The 26,895-nt window shown below is 42.4% G+C and overlaps 1 protein-coding gene across 1 annotated transcript; it reads left to right on the top strand.

Annotated features, from left to right (window-relative positions):
* Positions 1-14,176: 14,176 nt before the first annotated feature.
* Positions 14,177-26,655, top strand: LOC134532228 (mucin-22-like). Its single transcript, XM_063368648.1, has 3 exons — positions 14,177-17,047; positions 23,885-24,039; positions 26,376-26,655. The coding sequence occupies exons 1-3, from the start codon at positions 14,177-14,179 to the stop codon at positions 26,653-26,655; spliced, it is 3,306 nt and encodes a 1,101-aa protein (XP_063224718.1).
* Positions 26,656-26,895: the final 240 nt, after the last annotated feature.

Below are 26,895 nucleotides of genomic sequence, written 5' to 3'. Positions count from 1 at the left end.
TTGAAAAAAAAATACTACTTGATGTGTCATCGATTGAAAAAGATTCTGTCAATCTCCGAACTGAATTAAATTAATTTTTACTTCTTGACAGGCGAATTTATTATTTTAAGACGTATACAAGAGCATCTACGTTTTATTTAACATAAGGAAACTTGTGATATATACCTTATCGTAAAATAACATGCATTTAATTTATATGGATAGTCCACGACGATAGTAATTAAGGTGTTTATCTTAATAGTTCAAAATGCCATCAAATAATGCCTTTTTAATAAGTTATTACTGTGTTGTATAACTTATTAACCTTTTTGAGTATATGTAATAAACTATTTTTTAAAGTTATAACCCAACAACAAGCCATTTTTAAAATAATATTACGGATTATTAAAACAATAATAAATAATCGTCACGGGAAAACTATTGGGTTCGTAAATTGATAGCCCAATTATAGATTTTACAACCCATTTATATTTATTGCCAATATTTACATCACTAACAAATAATCTTCTATAAATGCCTAATAATCAATTACATTTAAAATTTTTTATTCCCTAGTCACTTGGTTTTTTTTTTACACACAGCACACCTATCTGGGCCGCACCTCTGGCGCAACTCTCGCTGCAGCACCCCTCGTGGACCTCCGTCGCGGGACTCCGTCGCCGCACTCCGCCGCCGTCGCACTTCCCTTCGCCGAGGTTCCGCTCGACGCTTCGCTCGGAACTTCGCTCGGGACTCTCGCCGCACCCACCGAGACACTCCGGACCCGGAAAAACTCTCTCGCCGAGGAACTCCGCCACACCGCAACACTATCGCGCAGACTCTCTCGCTCCGGAACACTCGTCCAGACTCTCGCCCCGGCACTCCGTCGCACCCGCGGCACTATCGCCCGGACTATCGCCCCGGAACTCCGCCGTACCCGCGGCACTGTCGCCGCGGAGAAAAAAACTCCCTCAGTGACCGGCGTCCAGGGCTTATATAGGCCCAGGCGCCACTTATAGAAGTCACGAGCACGGCTGGGGCTAGTCGCATCATTCTGCGCCGACCCGACGCCAGAATTACTATCGAGAAAGGAGTCGGCAGCTGCCAGGTGTCAGGTAACGGCGTCTAGGCAGAGCACCGCGCGGGTACAAGAGGGATGGAGGGGGGAAGCGTCGACCATTATAATCCGCCAGGCGCGCGCGGCATGTCTCACGTTGCGGCGGCCACGTGACATCAGTGGCCGTGCGGGGCCGCCCGCCAGCTCCGACCCTGCGCACGCCGCGGCCGTGCTTACGTTTCGTAACAATAAGTTAAGACCTCATCATAAACTAAAATCCTAAATTAAAGAAAACCACCTCGCATTCCTATCAGTTGTTTGCTTAAATATAAATACTATACGAACATTCACTTCCTTGTAAATTTCAATCAGTTACAAAGTTAATATTAACATTTAATTTTTAATTACGTTTGTTTTTATTGTTTATTTTAAAACAGATACTTAAATATTTCTGTACAACTTACTAGTACGAAATCACAGAACAAATGTGCAGAAATATGTATTAAAAGGTATTAGAGCAAGTAGAGAATTAAATACAATTAATAATAAAATTTTTGCATAATGTAAACCATATATAATGTAATAAATAAGCGTATACCAATTTAATTTATAAAATGCAATAACAGGATCAAAACATGTCTTGGCCTTCAAGTTTCGTTCATCGGCACCCAGAAATTTACCGTTGTGCTACAAAAACACATAAACTACAACATTAAGACGTAAGCCTAATGTAATGAAGCTAGTTTAATCACGAATTATTCAAGATGTGCTTGTTTCATATTAAAACTATTTAAGTTAGCAAAATATAATCATTTGACACACCAATATTTTTGGTACATTTCTTGATGTCCAGAAACACGAACATATGCGGGTGCGTGCAGCCACACGTGCGAGTCCACCATCTTGACAGCTTCGGCTGCAAATAATAAAGCTATTTCCCAGCATTGAACACTAGTGGTACCGCCTAGCAGTCCGCAGTGCTCGGAGGCTACGACAAGTAGGCGGGAGTCTTGATATCGCCTACTTGTCTTTTTTTTCCACACATGAGAACACCGATACAGGCGGAAGACGGGTTGGGAGACCCTGGCCACAGTCACTTCACGACACAAGTGTGCAAATAAAATAAAAGCAAACTTAAGAAACATGCACAGCTCTAAAAGCTAAGTGTATGAAATCAAGCAAATGAAATTGTCCGTGGTGGGACCGAAACAGAATTTAGAACACAGTTACACGTTAATGTACATAAATAAACTTACATGACTCCCGCCGCTCTCGAGAAGACTAAACAGGCCCGAGCCCACAAACAGCAGACCATCCTTATAAGCTGTCAAGACCAATGGGGGAAAAAAAACCAACACAAAGCATACACCCACAGACACACTCACAGCGCATGCGCAGAGGGGGTGGGAAGAAAGGAGGGTGAGCAGGGGAAACACAATGAAGGGAGGAGAGAAAACAGTGAGCCGGCGCGCGCCGATGACGCGGTGCGGTCTCTTCAACTGACAGGAACGAGCGCCGCGGCGCCTCAAGGTGATAATTAATAAACTCTGTAACCGCCTGGTATCGAACAAAGTACAGTGATCTATTGATTTAGTTATTACAGAAATGAGTAAGTTTTTTTTTTATGATTTTTGGAAATTTTTTTCGACATTCTAACTTAATAATTACAGATTTTCAAGTTTACGGACGTGGCAATAGTTCAATGTCTGTTAATAAATACTACAAATACACTCTATTGGGTAAAAAAATAAACTAATGTGTCAGCACTGAGCTCTGGCAGACGAAAACAAGATGGCCGATCCAATAGGCTAAAGAGATGTAATAATGGCCAACGTGATATATTCCTTCGTAGTAGTTAGTCGTTTTAGTGTAAAATTTATATAAAGATGCTGTTTTATTTTATTGGTCAATACGGCGCTAATCTAACCGAGTCTAATGCGGTCTTTATCAAATATTTTAATAATTTATTTATGCAGTTTTAATATTTTTCTTAGTCATTGTATATAAAAAAATTATTTTTTTTTTCTTTTCTGTATGCGTTCCTAAACCATTCATCCGATTGAGTTGAAACTTTGCACACTTGACCTCTTCGATTACGAGGAAGGCCACTGTCTACATGGGATTTCAAAAAACTACCCCCATACCCCGTTCACACCCCTTAACACAGAACACCAACACTACTTTATGAAATTTTGTTCACTTTGCATTCAAAGTAAGGTTAAAACTATTGTCTACAGTTGATTTCTGAAGGGAAATCAACCCTCCCATCCTTTGATGATGAAAATTTTCACACATGACATTAAAAATAAGAATAATATTACTGTTCTATATATATCTTAATAAAAATATTGTAATATCAATGCCTATATGAGATTTTTAAAAACAACCCAATCCCCTTTTTTAATTCCTTTATGCATAATGTCGGTATATATAAATAAAATTAACGCCAATAATATTTAAAAGAAGAAGAAATTTAATATTTTAACTGATTTAAAAACACCCACCCCCATTTTCCTGTCCACATGAGGTTTCAGAAACCACCCAGTCTTCTATTCCCATACCATAAAACAGGATATTAGTATTTCTCTATGAAATTTTGCATACTATGCATTAAAATTAAGAGGAAGATAACTACCTATGTTCTATTTATTAAAAAAAAATGTTTCTCCATCCATCTGTCTACATGCGATTTCTAAAAAAACTACCCCTAATTCCACTTTGTACCTCTAAAGGAGTATGTATTATGATACTTCTTGATGGCATTTTGCAAATTCGACGTTGAAGTTAAGAAAACAAATTATCTGTTTGCATTTGATTAGAATTCACCCCCATCAAATTATCTATATGAGATATCGAAAAACGACCCCCGTCTACCTTTCCCACCACTTAAAGTACAGTACTGGTACTACTTGGTATTATCTTGCACACTTAATATTCAAAAAGAAAGATAATTACTGTCTACATTATGTTGTTAGTAAAATTTTTTTTTTATTGCATGCATGATATTTCTAAAAAAAACTTCCCCATATCCTGTTCACATCTCTTTTAAGAAGAATATTTCACTCATTGATGACTTTTTTCACATTTTATGTTAAAAATAAAATTTCTGTTAAACCTATCTTTCTTCCTATTTACATGAAGATAAAAAATAACCACCCCATTTCAATTATCTACCCCTTAAAGCAGATTTTTTGTTCTCGTTAAAATTTTGAACAATTCACATACAAATAAAAGGGGAATTTATTATTAATAACCAATTTTTTTAAAAAATAAGTACAATGAAAACATTAGATTATGATAAACAACCCCCATTTCCATTTCCTACCCCTTAAAGCAGTATTTTAGCCACCCTAAATGAAATTTTGCACGCTTAATGTTAAAAATGAATTGAACAATACTATCTAAAGCTGATTTTAATTAAATGTTTGAGGCGTGCTCCATGTCTCAGTGTCTCTAGTTAAGTTATATTTCATTTATTCTTTTGTCCCCTTTCATAGATTTATTACTAGATGACCGGTGAACTTCGTACCACCTAAAATTAATTTCATTGTAACTCTTCATAAGCGATTATCAATCCTTATCAATCATTATTATCATCAGCTAGTCAAATTGGAGCAATGTGACCCCCAATAGGAATCTATCCCAAGCAATTTCGGACCAAAAGTTCCATCAGGGATTTCGGCTGAGATGACTGAATCGATTTCATCCGGCCTAATTTTGTCAACTAACCAAACCAAAATGTGCGCATGAGGCAGAACGCACTTTTATCATTCAACGGAGTACATCCTACAACGAACTTGGCCATACACACGGTGCTTTATGATGAAATTCATCAGAGATTTAAATTTTTGTTAAAAAAAACTCTAGCAATGATGTCATGTCTATCAACTGATGTTTGGCTGGGTAGCAGTTCCTTCTTGATTTTGATACATTGAGGGTTACAGGTGAATATTATGAATAGGTCAGGGTGGCCATATTGTCTAACATACGACTTCGCATCTTGAGCGTACTCTTGCATGTGGCGTGGGCTTCCAATGTAAGTGGCCGGCCAAATTGTCATTCTTCCCACGTTGTTTTCATCGCCATCCGCATTAATCGCATTGCGGAGATGAATGTATTCTTCACTTCGAAGCTGCTTTTAGTTCAAACGAATATATGTCAATCACTCAGTCTCAATTTTGACATACATGTCAACCGTGAACTGATGGAAGAGACGGCGACACTTCAAAATTTGATTATTTCACCTTCACGGATCATAAGTCTGTATGAATAAAAATTCATAGCACTTACTTTTTTATTGGTTTCAGCGCCTGTTAGTTGACTAACCATTTTGATGTTGAAATGGTATTCGTCCTCGCCCTGTCAAAAGTTCAATCGATACTGTAGCACATCGTAAGTCCTGTGCGTTTCGGACACGCGTTTCAATTCATTGTTCCGATGATGAAGCACGATATCTCTAGGTTGCAAATTTTCTCCAACAATAACAACAGTCACTTCGTTGATTGTCGGTGAATTGAACCTTCTTGCGTGCTCACCGGCAGGCTTTTTGTCAGCCCTGATGACGATGTTATGGCTGCCGGATAGCATCCGATGCAACACAATATTGAACAATTTGATCAGTTCATTGTTCTGATGAAGATATATTTGTTATTCACTGACAATGTCTCGCTTCGTTATTGGATTGTGATTACAACGCTGATTAACTTCCGCATTCGAATTGCCCATGAAATAAATTTGTTATTATTAATGGTCCACATTCGGTGGTGTTAACAGCGCACCTAATAAATGATTTATTATCCCTTGAATCTTCAAAATGGGCATGAAATTGTCCCGTACATTATGCGCTGCGCCAAACGACGTCATTTAAAATCAACTGTTGTTTTGTTGGATGTTGGCCAGGAAATGAGTAGAATCACTTCCCGTTCCAGAAACTATTGAGTGCAATGGCTCGGGTGGCGGGACCAATCGTGGCAATTTCACTTTTCCACCCGCACAACACAATCCAGGAGATTCACCGCTGAATTTCAACACCTTACAATGCGGACAAACAACTGACATTTCTCCATTCGTTACTGATCTGTCCGCATCGTAATCGATTTCCGGATCGTAGTGGAACGCCGCTCGTTCCAGGTTCACAGGAGCACCGAGTGGGTGCAATCGGTCATGTTCATTGTGCCGCGCTCGCTGGCGTTCTGTTTGATGTGCACGAACTGTTACATTCTGAGTCTATTCGCTTGTCGTTCTTCAGTCGCTGTCAAACGTAATTCGCACACGCCAATACGACTATTTTCATTATCCGTGGCTCACTAGTCATCAGCGAAGTTCGCACGTGAAGTAGCTCGCCGCGGATTTAAATGACTTCGACGACCTATGTTAGCTCATTGTAATGAACACTGTAAAACAGAGTTTTTTTTTTTCATAATCACTGAAATATGTCGAAGTTACCTTGAGAACTTTACAACTTATTATTAACCTCAAAACTATTCCTAGAGTTTTACTAAAACACTTTTGAATTAATTTGTGGTTATGTCTGAGCCTGCAATGTCAATTTACCTTAAAAGAATGGCTGATAAAATTAATGTTCGCAAAATGTAATTAAATTCGCTTTAACCAAATCATTCCTCAAAATCCTTTACCTTTCTTTAAGAATAAAACGATTTTTAATGTAATAAATTTACACAGCCGGAAGGAATGAAAAACACATAGAGGGAAAACAGTTATAAATGGCGCAGTTGTCAAACGAAAGGTCCACCACGTACGTCATCTATTGTATCTAATCGGAAGTAGTAATTCCCATACAAATTTACCAATTTCGATTTTTTCATAATTTCAGCTGTTTCTTTGGGTTTTCCTAATGTTCTTTTTTCCCTAAACCACCCCAGTATTGAGGCGAACAAAAAAAATATTATTCAAACCGGTCGAGTCATTTTCGAGTTTTTGTGACACTAACGCACTGCAATTGATTTTTATATATAGAGACTAACTAATGCCCAGCATGCGTTGCAATGCCTCTTTAATTTTTTTTCCCCAAATTTTTAAAAGAAGGTTTACATAAACAGAGTGTGTGTGATTGTGTCTCTATCACGCTCTATCTTTATACCTCTCTGTAACTCTTTATATCTATCTATCAATCTCTATCTGTATAGCTCTCTCTATACCTAACTCTATCTCTCTATATATCCATCTCACTTCCTCTCCCCTTCACCATCCCCCTACACCTTTATCACTCTCCCTCCCTCTATATTCCTCTGTCCCATCCTCTCTCCAACCATTATTATTCCGACTATAGCAAAGAGGAAATACTCTAAAATACTTACAGGTAGCTATCCATGACTCGCGTGCCACCTTAAATACTGCTTTAAGGGTTGGTATTATCGTAATCTCAATTAGACAGTGACCTTCCTCGTGTTTGGAAGGTCAAGTGTGCAACATTTTATTGATATCGGATCAGTGGTATAGGAACGCATAGAGGACAAACATAAAACCATTCAAAAGTTATTCGAAGTGGCAATTCCCATACAAAATTACCAAATTCGATTTTTTTTTCTCGATCTGTTTCTTTGGGTCTTTCTAAATTTGTTTTCCTAAACCATACCTGTAATAAGGCGAACAAAACAAAAAAAAAATCATTCAAATCGGTTGAACTGTTATCTAGTTTTAGCGAGACTAACGCACGGCAATTGGTTTTTTATATGTAGAGATTTATTTATAACTCTTTTGGTTTAAATATTTTGTTTCGTTTGGAATAGAACTTTTGTTGTGTCTGAGTCCACCGATAAATTTTCGCCACTCAGCTGTCAGCATACCGAAACTATCGTCTTTGATGTGTGTTTCGTTTCCATGCCACTGCACGGCGCCACCGGCGCCTTAGAGCCTGAACTGTTGCAGCGGCGCTCGCCGCGCACGGGATTTCGATGCGATACCTCGGGAAGCCTTGGTGTACATCAAGTTCTGTCCTTGCCCGAACACGCCCGTATATTCACCTTCGGCCAACCTCGGGTTTATTTATACATATTTATATCTCTATTTTAATGTAGCTATACTAACCTAACTAACCGTCCATAGTGTTTTAAAGTGTTTTAATGTAGCTAACCTAACCGACCACTTTTAATATTTGAATTCATTTTTCCTGCGCAAAAATAAAACAAGTCCCGAGGTTGGCCGAAGGTGAATATTCGGGCGTGTTCGGGCAGGGACAGAACTTGATGGACATCTTAGGCTTCTCCGATATCTCGGGCTGTGTACTTCTACTACTGTGGCGGAGGTCGCGCTCACGACTCAGAGGACTGCAGAGTCACTGCATTACAACAAGTAAGCAATGTCATCATGCGCTTACTGCCAGGCATCGGGCTGTGTTTGGCGTGTGTAAGAACTAACTTAAAATTATTACATGCATCGGATGTGGTTGTTTGCCAGCCCGCTTCCGACAGCTGTGATTTGAGCCTGTCGTTAAAAGCTGCTGCAATTACAGCGCAAGTAATGCTGTAGGCGGTGCCTCACTTTGTGTATTGAGCCATTTTGACGTTTACGGGGGCTAATTTCAACTGTGTTTTACTTCGATGGCCTTTTTGAGTGCTTGGGAAACCATGAATGTTTTATTTTCTTTTCTAACAATTTTACTTGGCTACAGTATGGTTGAACACGAATCTATTTGCACATCAGCAGGTTTTTTTTTTTTTTTGCCTTAGCTGCGACTAGGACTCGGTGATCATTCTAAGAACATGAAATTGATTTTGGGATTGACAAAGAATTTTGGGTCGCGCAATAGTTATGCTCTGCAACGGAGTTATACACGAGTGTGTAGGCGTTCGATAGTGTTTAAAATGGACATATCGGCGTGCTAACTGAATGTTAGTGTGTTTTTGATGCACGCTAAAAGCGAATGAATATAGACTTACTTTTGCGAGAAATACTCTTGTGGCTTAAGAAGTACTTAGTCATTATTATCGACGCCCATCATGATGAATTTATTCGTTATTCACGAATCTTTCAGATCCAAAGAGAACCTTTATATATATTTTTTTTAATTTTTAGTAATCTTTTTGCTTTGTTGCTAATATGTGTAGGTTAAACTTATACACGCAAAGACAGTTGCGCGTGTAATGTGGATTTAAATGATTTTAATTGCATTGGTTTATATTTGCCTTCTATCTTTAATTTTTTCATATTTTAAGTATTTTCTTTCAGATCCCTTACATCGATTACTTTTATGTCATTTTGCGCATATTTTGGTTTTGGCAACTTCGACCACCACTTCTGACTGGGGTCGACATTAGAGCCCCTTTAACGCCTCAAGTTATTAATTGAATACATGAGATTTTGAATCACAACTTTCCTCCCCCCCCCCTCCCTTTTCCAAACCCCCACCAACTTCATTAACACCCTTTTCTACCCCTTAAATCAGAATTTAGGCAACTCTTTATGAAGTTTTGCACACATCACATTCTAATTAAGGAAACAATTACTGTCTACGTGCGATTTTAAAAAATCCCCTTCACTCTGTGTTTAGCCCAAAAAAATGCCGGGTAATTCAGCTAGTTTATTTTTTAAAATTTAAATTTTTTTTTTTTATTAAATATCCCTTGTTGGGATTAAAGCAAAGACTCGAGACTTTATGGCTTACAAGATTTTATTAAATATTTTATTATTTAAAACTTTTAAATAAAATATTTTTTTTTTAGTTTTAGGTGAAAACGGAATCATAGCGTCGAATTTCACTCGAGGTATAATATTTCAGTCGTCATTAAAGTCAAAATTTCACAATCTGGGCTTAGCGGGTAGAATTGTTTTGATTTTTAAGGACTTTTTTTTAGAACATTAGAACCCGCATTTCTTGGAACTAAAATGGAAAGTTTTCCCTTGAAATAGGGCAATCTTGAGAGATTTTTTAAAGGAATTTTGAGTCATTTTTGAGGAATTTTGAGGAATTTGTTCTTAAAACTACACGATGGCGGCCGCCTCCTTGCTGCGTTTCAGCCTGAAGCCTGTGGCCGACTCCCTACTATACTACTTATATTGCTGTATATGCATTGTCACTAAGTAAATTACTATTGTTCGTCAACAAATATTCAGCAAATGAGTTTATTGAGAACACAACAAAAATTATTTGAATACCAAATTTTATAAAAGGTAGAATGTTACTTTTTGTAAAAAAAAAAAATTATGAATAAAATCTTCAATAAAATATTTAATTTTTTACTAATCAGAACACTAATTAAAATATTTTTAATTTTTTTGGGGATAATTACCAATGATAGGAAATAGCAGGTGGAGGATGCATGGTGCAAGGCAATACTTTACTGGTAACAACTGATTTATTACCAGATATGTAGATATAATGAAATGCATGATTCTCCACGTAATATTGGCGGTACTCTGGCTACATAATCGGCAGGCTCCATGTATCTGCATACCACTTTAAAAACCAATGAGCCCCTCACACATATTTATCATAGAACAACGAATAATACAGTTAATTTTAGGATACCTTTACCGTTAGCCCGCTGCGGTCCTATGTGAACTGCTAAAAAATTCATTAAAGTACGAATTGCTGCTTCTTTACTCAACCTAAACATTTTAGTAAATGTATCGTGTTAGTTATGAACTAACTACGGTGACAAAGTTGTGCTTCACATCATTATTCCTACTGCTGCGACGAGCCAGTGACTCCGTGGGTTGAGACTGCTCGTGGTGCATGGAGGCGACTCTGTGTCCCAGGGCTCCTGGGGTCCCGGCCCACTCGCGGCTCGGCTGTCGCCCGGTCTTCAGCGCGAGTGTGCGCTCGCGCTGCTCACTCGCCGCTCAAGCACGGTCGTCCCTCCCTCGTACCTGGCCCGGCGCGACTCCTCGCTCGCTGTCGGCGCACGAGTCGTTCATGCAGCACCGCGCCACCCGGTGCCTGTCGCTCAGTTCACAGTGGTCAGGGCCGGCGCGTCCATACAGGCGAACTAGGCAACCGCCTAGGGCGCCAAGTAGCTGTGGTCGGCGCAGCACGACACATGACAGCTCATATCATATGTTTAACGATTACTGAAACTAGTTGAAAATGGATTTTTGTAACACTTTGGAATGTTTATATTGATATAAGTAATTATTTAAAGCCCACGGTGACCTGTTTATGATTTGTAATAAGTAAAAAAGTAAAAAAAAAAAACACAAGCCTACTTACATTTGATTGTTGACAAAATCTTAGCCTAACGTGATGTATTGTGATGTTTTTTTTTTTGGTGTGTCCGGGCGGGGGGGGGGGGGGGGGGGGGGGGGCGCATTAAGGTTTTTCGCCTAGGGCGCCAATTTACCTTGCACCAGCCCTGATAGTGGTCGCTCGTCGTGTACGACTCGCACAACCGCAAGCAACGACCTCCAAACTCGCTGTCCGTCCGCTCAGCGAGTACGTCTCCGCTCGCTCCCTGGACTGCTTCCGTATCCGCCGCTGCCTCGAGAAGAAAACCTCTTGTTTATACTCTAGCGCTGCCTCCGAGTGCTCGCCCACCGAGTAGACACGGGTCTCTGCTGACGTGCGTGTCGTGAGGACTGCTTGCATGGTCTCTCTCACACCCTGTGTCTGTATCTCCCTGGTCACGCGCCGAATTAACTGCTCACAAATAAACTCTTGGCACATTTCATGCTTATAACACCGTCGTAATAGTGAACGGAACGTAATGGGAATACGCCCCGTTACAGTGTCATATTTGCATGTCCTGAGTAATTTTGGAGATATCTCAAATATTGTAACTATGACATTATTTAAAGTGGATGTGTTTTTTTTTTTCAGCAAAACTCACTAAGAACTCTTTGTGTTTAGAATAGATTGAACACCATGAAATACCAAATATCGTTGACTCTTCACTACAAAAGCAGAAAAAGCTAAATATTTCAAATCTTCGTTGAATTCAAGTGTGGTTTTGATAGAGGATTAAAAATAATAATGTTTATTTCCAACAACGTTTTGGATGCGATGCATGGTTTAAGTTATTGTAAAATATTCATTTACAAGCCTAGTACATTTAATAGTAATTGCAAAGGGTGTTTATCAAATACAATTATGTGAAACCTGGAAGTTTAAAAATGATAAACGTAATTGAAGATATAGGTTCACGTTATCATTTAAATAATAAATATTATTTTTAAAAAGTGTGTGCATGGAGTCCACGCGCTACAGAAGTGAAACTTCTTGCTTATTAGTTATAAATAGAGATACATTATTGGTATTTTTTATTGAACAAGAGGTAATAATTGAGAATAATAAGGATGCGGGTATGATCTCAAATAAAAAAAACTGAGGAGTAGACCAAAAGAAGCAGCGTTCCGAGAATTCCGTAGCATCACTGCTGAGTCATTTCTACCTCACCCTGCCGTCTCCTCATCCGGCCGTTACAACTAGCATATAGCATGCTACGCTACGTACATTCTTCCCCCCTTGCCGCTTTCCCATTCGACCGCTAGCGCATGCGTTGTAGTGGCGTCGCCGCTGACGCACTATCCTCTTCTAACCACGTACCTAACTATTACCCTCGTGCGATCGGAATTTTCGTAACGCTCGAAAAATGTAGCCCCCCTCAGCAAAGAATTTCCACTTCAAAAATTCAAACTGTAATTATTCTCAATATAATTGTATTATTTTGATGGAATATAGAAAAAAAAACTTTTCAATATAACTTTTTTGATGCAATGTATAGTTAGTGAGTTGTTGGGAAGATGAATTTGTCGGTAAGAACTTGCAGTTATAGAAAACTGCTGCATGCGGTAAACCTAACTGTGGTGAGAGTGATGTGGTGAGAGTGATGTGGTGAGGTGGTGAAGTGCTGGAGGATGGAACACCTCGGGAGGCAGACCAGTGAAGGAAGCAGAGAACCCGCCATGAAAAACTAACTGGACACTAACCACAAAGGCACCAACGGGGCGATGAAATAGTTTAATATTTGCAATTTTAAGGTTTGCCATGGTTCCTTTTGAAACAATCATTCAGCTAAACTGCACCGTCACGTAAGTTTGTACTTTTTTCCTGTACAAATTAAATTTACATATGTTTGATTTACAATTTCGCCAGAACAACAAAAAATTGCGATTGTTCTAAAAAATTATCTTTTTTACTTAAACTCTTTAAGTAACGACAATTAACTTTGGAAAACAACCATAATACAAATAATTGGAATGAAAGTAAACTAGGACCAAATAATAATTATACATTTGTTGCCAAATAATTGATTTATATTATACAAAAAGTCTAGTTTATTTGAAAAACCTTTAAAATTTATTAAACAAGTAACATGCCTTCGATAATTGTCTTAGAATAAAAACAGTGTATTATTTGCTTAACTCCTATCGTAATACTAGAGCAAGGTTCTAAGAGTGCAAGCATCCAGCCCTATTATGCAGAGTTTCCAGAGATCTCAGTACTCCTCGTATGTAAGCTCTGTTAAAAAGAGGTTACACAGAACGAGATCGAGGACTATTATTTGTACCAAAATCATTTAGCAACTAAGTTTGACCAGAAGAACAGAAGAATTAGTAGGCCAGTCAAAGAATAACTCAAAATAAATCAGAAGTTTTTATTTTGTTTTTAACTTAAGTGATGTCCATGGAAGGTAATATTAAAAGATTTAATGAATAAGAAATGAGCTATAGTCAGAAACTAAAAAAACTTAAACATGCCTTTCATTTATTTTCGAAAATATATTGAAAACTCAAGCCCAGTAAAATCTTTTATATGCAAAATGACTAATACATACTCTTTATTAGGCATTTGTTGTCGGGTCACACAATTCCTCACCAGATATTTAATAGACGTAATTTACGAGATGTAAAATGCCACGCTAATGATGATGATTACAAACTCGTGCGTGACGTTTACCACTTTAAGAAAACAATAAGTAAATACCTGCTGAGGAAGTTTTAAACAGACCGTATAATTCAAGAGAACTATCGGATAAATTGATAGGAAATGCCCTTGAATAATAGTAATGACCAGAAATTAATATAACCTACCTTGCGTGTGAACTGAGCCTTAAAAAAAAACTAGTCGCATAAGCTTTTATGCGTTGTCAGCTTGGCACTCCCAGACACCCTGACTCGCTCCCTCTAGCGAGGCCCCAGCGGCCAGTGCGAGTCAGTGAGACGTAGCTGGTTCACCTCGTATCCATGCGGGAGAGTGCTCTCAACCAAGGAGAGCATGCCTGCTATACATCTGGGAGCGAGGCAGCCACGATATCTTTCACCCTCGTGTCCGTGAATAAGTGTGCTATCAGCCAAGAAGAGCATGCCTGCTATACATCTGGGAGCGAGGCAGCCACGATAGCTTTCACCCTCGTGTCCGTGAATAAGTGTGCTATCAGCCAAGAAGAGCATGCCTGCTATACATCTGGGAGCGAGGCAGCCACGATAGCTTTCACCATCGTGTCCGTGAATAAGTGTGCTATCAGCCAAGGAGAGCATGCCTGCTATACATCTGGGAGCGAGGCAGCCACGATAGCTTTCACCCTCGTGTCCGTGAATAAGTGTGCTATCAGCCAAGAAGAGCATGCCTGCTATACATCTGGGAGCGAGGCAGCCACGATAGCTTTCACCATCGTGTCCGTGAATAAGTGTGCTATCAGCCAAGGAGAGCATGCCTGCTATACATCTGGGAGCGAGGCAGCCACGATAGCTTTCACCATCGTGTCCGTGAATAAGTGTGCTATCAGCCAAGGAGAGCATGCCTGCTATACATCTGGGAGCGAGGCAGCCACGATAGCTTTCACCATCGTGTCCGTGAATAAGTGTGCTATCAGCCAAGGAGAGCATGCCTGCTATACATCTGGGAGCGAGGCAGCCACGATAGCTTTCACCATCGTGTCCGTGAATAAGTGTGCTATCAGCCAAGGAGACCATGCCTGCTATACATCTGGGAGCGAGGCAGCCACGATAGCTTTCACCATCGTGTCCGTGAATAAGTGTGCTATCAGCCAAGGAGAGCATGCCTGCTATACATCTGGGAGCGAGGCAGCCACGATAGCTTTCACCATCGTGTCCGTGAATAAGTGTGCTATCAGCCAAGAAGAGCAGGCCTGCTCTACATCTGGGAGCGAGGCAGCTACGATAGCTTTCACCATCGTGTCCGTGAATAAGTGTGCTATCAGCCAAGAAGAGCAGGCCTGCTCTACATCTGGGAGCGAGGCAGCTACGATAGCTTTCACCATCGTGTCCGTGAATAAGTGTGCTATCAGCCAAGGAGAGCATGCCTGCTATACATCTGGGAGCGAGGCAGCCACGATAGCTTTCACCATCGTGTCCGTGAATAAGTGTGCTATCAGCCAAGAAGAGCAGGCCTGCTCTACATCTGGGAGCGAGGCAGCTACGATAGCTTTCACCATCGTGTCCGTGAATAAGTGTGCTATCAGCCAAGGAGAGCATGCCTGCTATACATCTGGGAGCGAGGCAGCCACGATAGCTTTCACCATCGTGTCCGTGAATAAGTGTGCTATCAGCCAAGGAGAGCATGCCTGCTATACATCTGGGAGCGAGGCAGCTACGATAGCTTTCACCATCGTGTCCGTGAATAAGTGTGCTATCAGCCAAGGAGAGCATGCCTGCTATACATCTGGGAGCGAGGCAGCCACGATAGCTTTCACCATCGTGTCCGTGAATAAGTGTGCTATCAGCCAAGGAGAGCATGCCTGCTATACATCTGGGAGCGAGGCAGCCACGATAGCTTTCACCCTCGTGTCCGTGAATAAGTGTGCTATCAGCCAAGAAGAGCATGCCTGCTATACATCTGGGAGCGAGGCAGCCACGATAGCTTTCACCATCGTGTCCGTGAATAAGTGTGCTATCAGCCAAGGAGAGCATGCCTGCTATACATCTGGGAGCGAGGCAGCCACGATAGCTTTCACCATCGTGTCCGTGAATAAGTGTGCTATCAGCCAAGGAGAGCATGCCTGCTATACATCTGGGAGCGAGGCAGCCACGATAGCTTTCACCCTCGTGTCCGTGAATAAGTGTGCTATCAGCCAAGAAGAGCATGCCTGCTATACATCTGGGAGCGAGGCAGCCACGATAGCTTTCACCATCGTGTCCGTGAATAAGTGTGCTATCAGCCAAGGAGAGCATGCCTGCTATACATCTGGGAGCGAGGCAGCCACGATAGCTTTCACCATCGTGTCCGTGAATAAGTGTGCTATCAGCCAAGAAGAGCAGGCCTGCTCTACATCTGGGAGCGAGGCAGCTACGATAGCTTTCACCATCGTGTCCGTGAATAAGTGTGCTATCAGCCAAGAAGAGCAGGCCTGCTCTACATCTGGGAGCGAGGCAGCTACGATAGCTTTCACCATCGTGTCCGTGAATAAGTGTGCTATCAGCCAAGGAGAGCATGCCTGCTATACATCTGGGAGCGAGGCAGCCACGATAGCTTTCACCCTCGTGTCCGTGAATAAGTGTGCTATCAGCCAAGAAGAGCATGCCTGCTATACATCTGGGAGCGAGGCAGCCACGATAGCTTTCACCATCGTGTCCGTGAATAAGTGTGCTATCAGCCAAGGAGAGCATGCCTGCTATACATCTGGGAGCGAGGCAGCCACGATAGCTTTCACCATCGTGTCCGTGAATAAGTGTGCTATCAGCCAAGGAGAGCATGCCTGCTATACATCTGGGAGCGAGGCAGCCACGATAGCTTTCACCATCGTGTCCGTGAATAAGTGTGCTATCAGCCAAGAAGAGCAGGCCTGCTCTACATCTGGGAGCGAGGCAGCTACGATAGCTTTCACCATCGTGTCCGTGAATAAGTGTGCTATCAGCCAAGGAGAGCATGCCTGCTATACATCTGGGAGCGAGGCAGCCACGATAGCTTTCACCATCGTGTCCGTGAATAAGTGTGCTATCAGCCAAGAAGAGCAGGCCTGCTCTACATCTGGGAGCGAGGCAGCTACGATAGCTTTCACCATCGTGTCCGTGAATAAGTGTGCTATCAGCCAAGGAGAGCATGCCTGCTATACATCTGGGAGCGAGGCAGCTACGATAGCTTTCACCATCGTGTCCGTGAATAAGTGTGCTATCAGCCAAGGAGAGCATGCCTGCTCTACATCTGGGAGCGAGGCAGCTACGATAGCTTTCACCCTCGTGTCCGTGAATAATTGTGTTATCAGCCAAGAAGAGCATGCCTGCTCTACATCTGGGAGCGAGGCAGCTACGATAGCTTTCACCCTCGTGTCCGTGAATAAGTGTGCTATCAGCCAAGAAGAGCATGCCTGCTCTACATCTGGGAGCGAGGCAGCTACGATAGCTTTCACCATCGTGTCCGTGAATAAGTGTGCTATCAGCCAAGAAGAGCATGCCTGCTCTACATCTGGGAGCGAGGCAGCTACGATAGCTTTCACCCTCGTGTCCGTGAATAATTGTGTTATCAGCCAAGAAGAGCATGCCTGCTCTACATCTGGAAGCGAGGCAGCCATGATAGCTTTCATCTTGTTGATTGTTATAACAGAAATAAATATACTCTAACACGGCGCCCCTTCTTTTTAACAAACGGGTTTATATAAAAATGCATACCGGTATGTTTTAATATAATTTAATAAATCAATCCTTGATAATTTTGGTCTGAAGCCTATAAGTGAATGAGGACATGCACGAAGGCAGCATGCACTGTGTGTTTTGTCCAGGAATTGGCCAGCCACGACAGCCTTTGGCGACGTGACTGACTCGCTAGACATCATGTGGCTTGGGGCTCAGCTGTGCGGAGTGCAGCGACAGCAGGATGTGTGCAGGACTAGAGGATGGCCCGGTAGTAAAGTTGGGCGGAGCAGCATGTGTCACCCATGCTAGGAATGGGACGTGTAGCTTGTGGCCCAACTGTTGAACTGCTGAGCGGTCCTGGGTTGAACAGGCAGAGTGCTGGGTAACAGTTAAACAATCCAAATATAATTGGTAAGATATACGTAAACACATATGTGCTTAGTTAAAAATAAAATAAATTGGAAATACCGTTCAAGGGACCTGCCTCGTCAGGGATGTACCTGTGTTAGTGAGACGGAATGATAAGTGACGCTCGCTGTTGTTTCTAGCGCGGTGTCTCCTCTAAGCGCAAGGCTCTGAACTGGCATGCAGTCTTCTCGTCGTGCATAGGGCAACTATGAAATATGAGCGGTAATCATAACATTATATGTCAGTGTATGTGCGCAGTGTGAAGTGCGCTAGCCGCTGGCGGCACGGCAGTGTAAGTCACCTGTTGGCTCAGTCCCTGCATACCGGCCCGCTCGAGATATTGGCCCACCCAAAAGTCTGGCGGTAACTTGAGCGGCGCGGCAGGGGAAGGAGCTGTTGGCTGGAGGTTTGGGGGGGGGGGGAAAGGTACAGTCGCCCCCAGCAAGCTGTGCCCCTGTGCACGGCGTCAGACCGCCCAGTGCTCTGCTCGGGCTCCACTTGGGGCGTTTTAAGGAATACCCATGTTTCGATATGCAGTGAAAACAAACAATTTTGGGTTATTAAATCAACGATTAAGGTGGGTGTACACAATTTTAACTTACAATTCGTATTTAAGATTACCAACTTAATGGTAAACAATTTATGTTTATCAAAATAATACATAAAAAAAACTTTCATTTATTTTAATTTATAACATGCTTATTGTTAAATAATTTAACGACAATATTTCCAAAACAAATATGCTTGTTCATAAATACTATCTACGAATGTGTTCTCTATAAAAAATTAAAAGTGTGTTAAATATCTGATTTAAGGCAGTATCACAAATAATTTATAGTTATCTGTTCAATGTAAGTATAACAATTTTTACTAGGAACTATAATTATGATTACTTACGTTTGGTGTGGAATGAATAAGGAAAGGTTCCAAAACAAAATAATCGTTAAGAAACCATCCTTGAGATCGAACTATTGTTTGACGTGGGTGAATATTGTAATCAAATAAACAATGCATGACTGAAAAGTTTTAAATATATTCTACCAACTTTAGTGAGTAATGCTACGATAATCATTAAGTAATTTGAACATATTAATTCATGGATTGCAATATTACTTATAAAATGTGAATTGATGTGATTATGCCTAAAATTTTGATGTTTACATTGATATTGTATTTCACGATAAAATACCAGATAGAAGAATTTTCTACTAGTGCATTAAACGGGACACAGCTATACAGTCAAGAGTAGCTGTGTGACTTAGAAACAGGTCTTCAACTTCAAGACGTCCAGTACATCATTTGGGAACGAGTCCACTCCGTATACCGAAGAAAGGAAGGAATGGACTTTACCTGTTTATTCCCAAAATACACCTGCAGTCGAATCCAACGTTGGACCATTTTGCTGAGCTACCAGCTGAACCCCAGAACCAAGAGTATGATCGTGGTTCGTGACGTGTGTTAATTTCTGTTAGTATACATCCAATACGTAGAGTCTTCGTTAGTAAATATCACACATTCCTGGTAGATATCAAAATCTCCAAAAAGTTACTGTCTGTTGTTTTTTTCAAAGGTCATATTGCACTATGGTCCTGATGTTAAACCTAAGGTAATGCCATGTTAGTTAAACCCATGCCATCATATTTTGTTAACGACTAGTTTGAACATTATTATTTTAATACTAATCGCTGCCAAGTGATATAATTAACTGTTTAACTTGAGATTAGAGATGTACGTTTTGCTTCGCATACTGGGTAATTTTTATTCTTTAACTTGAGCACTTTAAACTCAGAGGTCCCGCTCTTCAAGCACTGAGTCAAATGACCAAAAGCACTGGAGAAACCACAGGAATAATCAGAAGCACACGGAGAAAACCAACAAAATATTGAGAATAATAATGAGGAGTACATGGAGTAAACCATCGAAAAGTTGGCAGGAATAATCAGGAGCACACGGAGAAACCAGTTCACATTTTTATAAATCAAAATCAATGTATCACAAAAAAATTAAGACTGTGAAAATTAAAAATTTGAAAATAAAAAAGTTCCAAAAATATTACAAAAAACCGCTTCTGACAGTATGTGAACTTGTCCTTTGTTCAGCAAGGATAGGATTCCAGCTCAAGCTACACATTTTTTGTATTTTTTTTTTTAATTTTTGTGATTTTAATTTATATTTTAATTTTTTTAACTTTTTTAAATTTGTATGTTAATTTTTTTGTGATACGCTGATTTTGATTTAGGAAAAAGTGCACTGGTTTTATGCGTATGCTCCTGATTATTCCTGCAATATATATATATACATATATTAGTTTTATATGTGTGCTTCTGATAATTCCTGTGGTTTTTCCAGTGCTTCTGCTCATTCATGGCAACGCTTCTGTTGGTTTTCTCCGTGTGCTGCTGGTTATTCCTGTTGAGACTTCTGTTATTTTTCTCCGTGTGTCTCCCTGTGTTACATATAGGAAAGTTTTTCGTTATGAGACCAGTAATTTAATTCAGAGTTTCGCTTTCTACTTTTTCGAGTTTCGCTTTCGCTTTTCTTAGTGATTTCAAATTATTATCAAACCAGCACTTAAAATATGTTTTTAACAGGTGAACTTCAGACAAAGAATGCATTAATTACTCAGTCGATTACTGTGTCTTAGGACAGCTGAGAAATGCCATCATGCAAGACGAGCTTCCTTTTCCTTGATGCATAGCGACGCCATCCCTCTCTTGCGATCGTGAGTGAGCATCGCACATATAAAAAAATACTATTTACCTCGAAATAACACGAGGAGACATGCGTTGACAAGAATTGTAACTACTTGTGACATTTCTTTTGAAAGAAATAAAATAACTCTTGCTGCTGAATGGAGCTAATGTAGCCAGTTGGAGCCATGTAACCTCGAAGCCTCGTAGCCTTGTGTTCCATGTAGCTTCGTAGTCCCTTAGCCTCGCAGTATCGTAACCTTGCAGTCTTGTAGCTTCGTAGTCTTGTAGCCGCTTAGTCACGTTGCCTCGATGCCTCGTATACTTGAAGCTTCGTAACTAAGTAGCCTTGTAATCTGTTACTGCACTTATGTAGTTAAATAGATCTTTATTTTAATTTGGTTATAAAAGCCCTGGAAACTGCTTTGAGTGGGCGAATGACACTACAGAATACTCAGAGGTACACAAGGGAGAAACATAAAAGAAAAAAGAAACTTACTTCTCACAAAAGGAAGTAGAAAATGGATCGTATTTGAAGAAATTAAAAACGAAAAGGTTTGCTTAAAGCTTTCTCTTTTTATTGTTAATTATAGTTTTCATTATTTTCTTTTGATAGTTTCAAGAATAATATAATTACTAGGGCCCCCACCATCAAAACGTATCATTTACAAATAGATTATTAATTGTACTTGAAATACAAATTTAACATTTTCCTTTGACCAACTAAGAAATGTAATAATCAAGCTTTCACAAAAAAGTAAATAATAAAAATATTTTAACTAGAAAAGTTTATGGTTAAAATACTGCCTTAAAACATTTGTTAGCCCAACCATTGCAAGACTATGTATGATTTAGGTAACTATTTCTGATTTAACAATATCTGATATCGTTTACTGTTCACTGTCGGTGACTAGAAGCGAGGAGAAGAGTTGATGGCTCAAAGGTTGGCCGGCTGGAGAGATGCGTGGAATTCATGTTCATTCAAGAAGGAAGAGAATGTAAATTTAGCTGGATTTGGCGATGGACTTGAGCCGGAGAGAATGTCGAAATCTTGGACCATCTCTCGAACCATCTCTCGGACCATCTCTTAGACCCCACATTTTGGGGGTGGAATGATGAAAATCACTCCCTCTGGAGATGCACTAGCGCTCGCGGAAGCCAAGCGCGAGTCATGCTACAAGATTACCTAGTAATCAGAACTAACACGAATATTAATCTAGAAAATAAGTAAATTAGGGATCACTCCCAGGCTCCCTGGGATCACATCCCTTTAAGCTAGTCGCTGTGAAGTTGCTGCAAAAAAGGGGTCGTGGGTGAGATGCACCGAAAAGAAACGACCACGGTGACGACAGAAGGACGAATCAATTTTCCCTTTGGGCTGCTTGTAGTTAAAACTCGCGCTAGGGGCCTGGAGGCCTAGGAAGTGGGGGAACTGGCTTCTGATTGGCTGGAGGTTGCTTCTGAGAGATTGCTCTACCGACCAAAAGAAAAAATAGCAAAGGTGGTCTTAGCCTAACTTAAGGAGCATCGGAGGTCACTTGTAGCGATCCGAAAGCAGCGCGCTCCATCAGGATCTAGACGAAACAGACTCGGGGTTAGTTAAAAAAAGTCCTGCAAGAGGGACTAGCATAAGCCTGGCCCTTATGGGACCAACTGGTTTTTCGCTCTGTCGGGCTAAAATGAAAATAGAGAGAGGTGTGGTGGCGGCTGCTAGAGGCCTCGCTACTCGCCAAACTAAAGTAAAGAAGTTGGCATCTTCACCAAGAGATGGCGAAGGCAGACTTTTTGCCGGACAGCGAGATGTCCTTTTTTTCGGCTCGCCGAGAGCCGAGGTAAAGGCCCGGTCAGTGCTCTCGGAATCTCGGGATCTGCTAGTTCGTGAGAAATGTGTTTGGGGTGGTGCCGATAAGTGCCCGACAGCACTGGAACGTTAGACATCTATATGTCGGTCTGGGCATTACCGTACACAATGTCCGGGAAACGGACTGTGACCGGTCGGAAAAGGGGTCGATTAGGTCGCCTTCTTAGAAAATCCTCTCCTCCCTCGTCTTTGCACTTTTTGCTTGTCGCGATACGTGGCAGGTTTTACCCCGCCTTGGTGGACACGGGTGCCATGCGCTCAGCCATCAGCGAGTCTTGCCTGAAGTCCCTGCGTCATCAACTCCCTGGACTTCACATGGTCGTGATCCCTGAATAGGACCTGAGATTGTCCGTGGCCAATGGCAATGTTTTACATGCCACACAGTCAGTAGTGATCCATATTAAAATCTATGGTTTCTCGTGGGACTGCAAGTTTATGGTCGTGCCCAGATTGTCGCCTAACCTCATTATAGGCCTTGATTTCCTAAGCAGGACATGATGTGTCCTTGATGTTCATAGTCATGAGCTGTGTTTCGGCTTTGCGCCCTCTGTCAAGATACTGTTACATCATGAGAGTGGGACGCCCATTGCGCTCCACAACATCGATGCGAGGTATTTCGATCTTGAGCGAGCCGTGGAACAGCTCATTAGTGATTTTCCGGACGTGATTACTGGTCACATAGGCAAGTGCGATATCCTGCCATATAAATTTTATACGAAGGACAAAGTGCCGGTACGCAGCAGGTACCATAAGGTTTACCCACCCAAGTTTCAAGCCCTGCGTACTATAATACAGAGGTTGTTGGACGCTGACGTCATCTAGCCGTCTAATTCAGACTTCAGCACTCCCACTATTTTGGTCCCCAAAAAAGGGCACCAAGAGTGGCGACTTGTCCATAATTATACTTTGTTCAATCATAAGATTGTGGACGATTTGTGGCCACTGCCCATGGTCGAAAGTGCATTGCAGCATTTGGGCAAGGCCAGCATATTTTCCATCATAGATCTGAACCACAGCTTCCATCAGTGCTTACTGGACGAGAGCTGTCGTAAGTTCACCGTCTTTTCCATGCCTTTTGGACAGTACCAATACAATCGTATTCCGATGGGTGTGAGTTTTGGAAGCCAAATGCTTAGTCGTGTGATGAATCATTTTCTCGCCGAGTTTAAGTTCGACTTTGTGTTTAATTACATTGATGATGTACTTGTTTATAGTAACTCGTTAGAGGAACACGTCGCGCATCTTAGACAGGTGTTCACACGGTTTAGAGACGTGGGTTTGACTGTTAACCCTGGTAATCTCTTCCTGGCGAAGGGCCATGTCAAGTTCCTTGGCTACGTTATCTCTAAGGGACAGTTAATCATGGACCCGGAAAATATCGCGCCTATTGTGGGCTTTCCCCAGTCCCGAAATGTAAAGGGCGTGCAGCGCTTCTTAGGGATGCTGGGGAAATTCGCGCGCTTTATCCCTGACTATGCCACCCTGTGCACGCCTCTTAATGCCTTACGTAAAAAGAACGTCCCTTTTGTGTGGGACGACGCGCAAGAGAAGGTGTTCAGGTGACTGAAGGAATGCATGGCTTCTTCCCCGGTGCTAATTCTGCCTGACTTCGATAAACGGTTCGCCGTTTGGGTGGATGTGTCCTCCATTGCGGTGGGCACGGTATTGGGGCACATGGAGAAGGGAAAGCTGCGACCCATAGCTTACGCCAGCAGGACGCTCCTCAAATCAAAATGGCGCTTGGGGACGTATGAAAAAAAAGGCCCTCGCGTGTTTATTTGGTGTGAAAAATGTTCATCTTTCCTGGATTGCAGATGCTTTGATCTATACACAGACAATAGTGCGCTGTCCTGGCTGTGCAACCATCCTCACCAATTGGGCAATATAGGTCGCTCGATTCTCCGACTGTCGCGATTCAAGTTCGTTACCCATCATGTGAAGAGCATGGACAACATGGTGACTGACACGTTGTCACGCATGTTTGCTCCAGAGGAGTTCGTGGTAGACACCAACGATCCCCCTGAACCCACGGACTTTATATCCGTATGTAGACTGTTGCCGGAGTCGTACTTTAATCTTAAGGATTGCCAGAGGGACGATGACCTTTGCCAGGGGGTCCGTGAGGACTTACAGAAGGGCCTAGCGCTTCCCTTCGCGGAGGATCGCGACATCCCTTATTTTACTGGAAGCTCGGGCAGAGCCCTCAAGGCCGTTGTTCCCTATCAGCTGAGGCCCATGAATTTATCCTACTTCCATGCATCATTGATTGGTGGGCACCTGGGTATCGATAAAACCTACCGCAGAATCGCGGCTCGCCTCTTTAGGCTGGAACTGCGCAGCGACGTACGTAAATACATACGCAGTTGCCATGATTGTCAGATCTAGAAGCCACCTCATTCCACGAAGATGGGCTTGTATGATGCTGATCCGCCGATCGCGCCTTGGCACTCAATCCATCTGGACATCTTTGGCCCGTTCACGCGATCACGTAAAGGAAATATATGTCTGGTGGTGATATTAGATATCTTTACGAAATTTGTGATGCTTGTGCCGTTCAAAAACATGAAAGCGTCCTCGATTGTAAAAGCCTTGCGAGAACAGGTCTGGAAGTTTTTCGGAGCACCCACCATTTTGGTCTCCGACAACGCCCGGTACTTCCAGAGCAATCTATATTAGGACATGTGTTTTGATTGGGCAATAAAGCTGGTTTACAGTTCCGCCTATTTTCCGCAAGGAAACCAGTCGGAACGAGTTAACAAGGTTCTTAAGGGCATCTTAAACTCATTCTACCGAGCGGATCAGACGCTCTGGGACCCCGACCTGGAGTTCATTAACTTAGGGCTGAACACTGCGGTGCACTCCGCTTCTGGTCCCCCCCCTCTCTGTTCCGTTTCTCGGGCGAGAGATAACCCATCCCCTCCTGAACCTGTGGGGCCTGCCGCCACTGGACTCCGCGCTTTCACAATCTGATTTAGATCGCGTGTGTGGCACAATGCATGTAATCTGGAAAAAGCTCGTAAGGCCGTTACTTCTGCTTACGACCGTTATAGAAAGGTTCACCCCTTTTCAGTCGGAGACCTGGTTGTGTGCTGTTCCCACGTGATGCCGTCGCTGGCTGCGCAGATCAACGTAAAGCTGCTGCCACCGTATGCGGGACCCTTTTTGATTACCCGCATGCTAGGAAATAATACTTCTCTTTTACAGGACCTCAACTCCAAGCGAAAATTCCGCAAGGCGCACGTGTCGCAGCTCAAAGCTTACATCAAGTAATTGATGCTTCTAGACTCTGGTCTCGTCTAGAACACCTCTCGTTACTTGCTCGATTACGTGCCTCGTTATGTGTCTCGTTGCGGGGCTCCATTACGTGACCTGCGGCATGCTTGTGTTCATGTTCTAATTAATGTTTATGTCGTATTTTTGTTTTGTTACTATCACAGTGCTCTATGAATTTAGAATTAGCTCCTGGCCCTGTGTTCTTCTTGCTATAAATTACTTGTAAATGCTGATATGTATAATTTAAGTGTCTTGTTTGAAATGTATTTCTGTCCCAAAACTGATGTGGTGGAATATTGATTATCTAGTCAATTATCTCGTTTAATCTGAGGATACTATTACTGTAATGATGTGTGGGTGAGTCATGACTACCCCTTTTTTTGAGCTCAGCAGCCTGTGAGGAACGCTGCTTTCTGATAAGTGTTATCGTGTGTGGAGATTGTGCGCTGACCATCTGTTCACTAGCTAGACATTCTGTTTTCCTTGGCACCCCTCTTCTTTTTGGCACAGGCGTGAATGTCAGCGCTTCAGCGCTTGTAGCCCTCTTCAGCTTCTGCGACGGGATGCTGCCGCGGAAGTGACGTCACTGTGATGCCTGCTTGCACCCCGCCCCGCTGCTCAGCTTGTGTTTTGGAACTTCGTTGATCCTGGCCCTTATCGGCCACTGGACGCCCTGCGAGGTCAGTTTGACGCCGAAGCCTCCCAGGATCGGCCTGCCTGGTGGAGAAGTAAGGCTGCTGTCCCTGAGCTGCCTGCAGCCCACCTGGCCGCCCTTCGTCGGCTCTAAGAGCACCAGGCTGAGTGTGGTGTGGGCTCCCGTGAAGACGCTTGTCGTCTCCGGAGGTTCACCCCTCTGTCATCCATGGCGGTCCCACCTGCGTGAGGTGCGAGCCCTGTGCTGAGCTGTGAGGCATGCCTCGCCCGGCCGAGAGATGCCTGGTGCTCTGGGCGCCCTATGGCGGTGCCGCAGTCTAGGGCAGACCTTGATCGGCCTTATTGCCCCTGAGAAGCTCGACTCCCACCTCACAGCAGAGCGGCGATGGTGGCTGCCTCCGCGGGGGAACCGCCTTGTTGTGCGATCGTCTCCAGCTGCCGGCCGCCCGTTTTGAAGCCATCTTCGAAGCTACGGGGGTCGTCGCTCC

The sequence above is a fragment of the Bacillus rossius genome, chromosome 5, assembly GCF_032445375.1.
Source record: "Bacillus rossius redtenbacheri isolate Brsri chromosome 5, Brsri_v3, whole genome shotgun sequence".
NCBI classification, from domain to species: Eukaryota; Metazoa; Arthropoda; class Insecta; order Phasmatodea; family Bacillidae; genus Bacillus; species Bacillus rossius.
The sequence above is the reverse complement of the archived record's forward strand: the minus strand, read 5'-3'. Positions and strand labels throughout refer to the sequence as shown.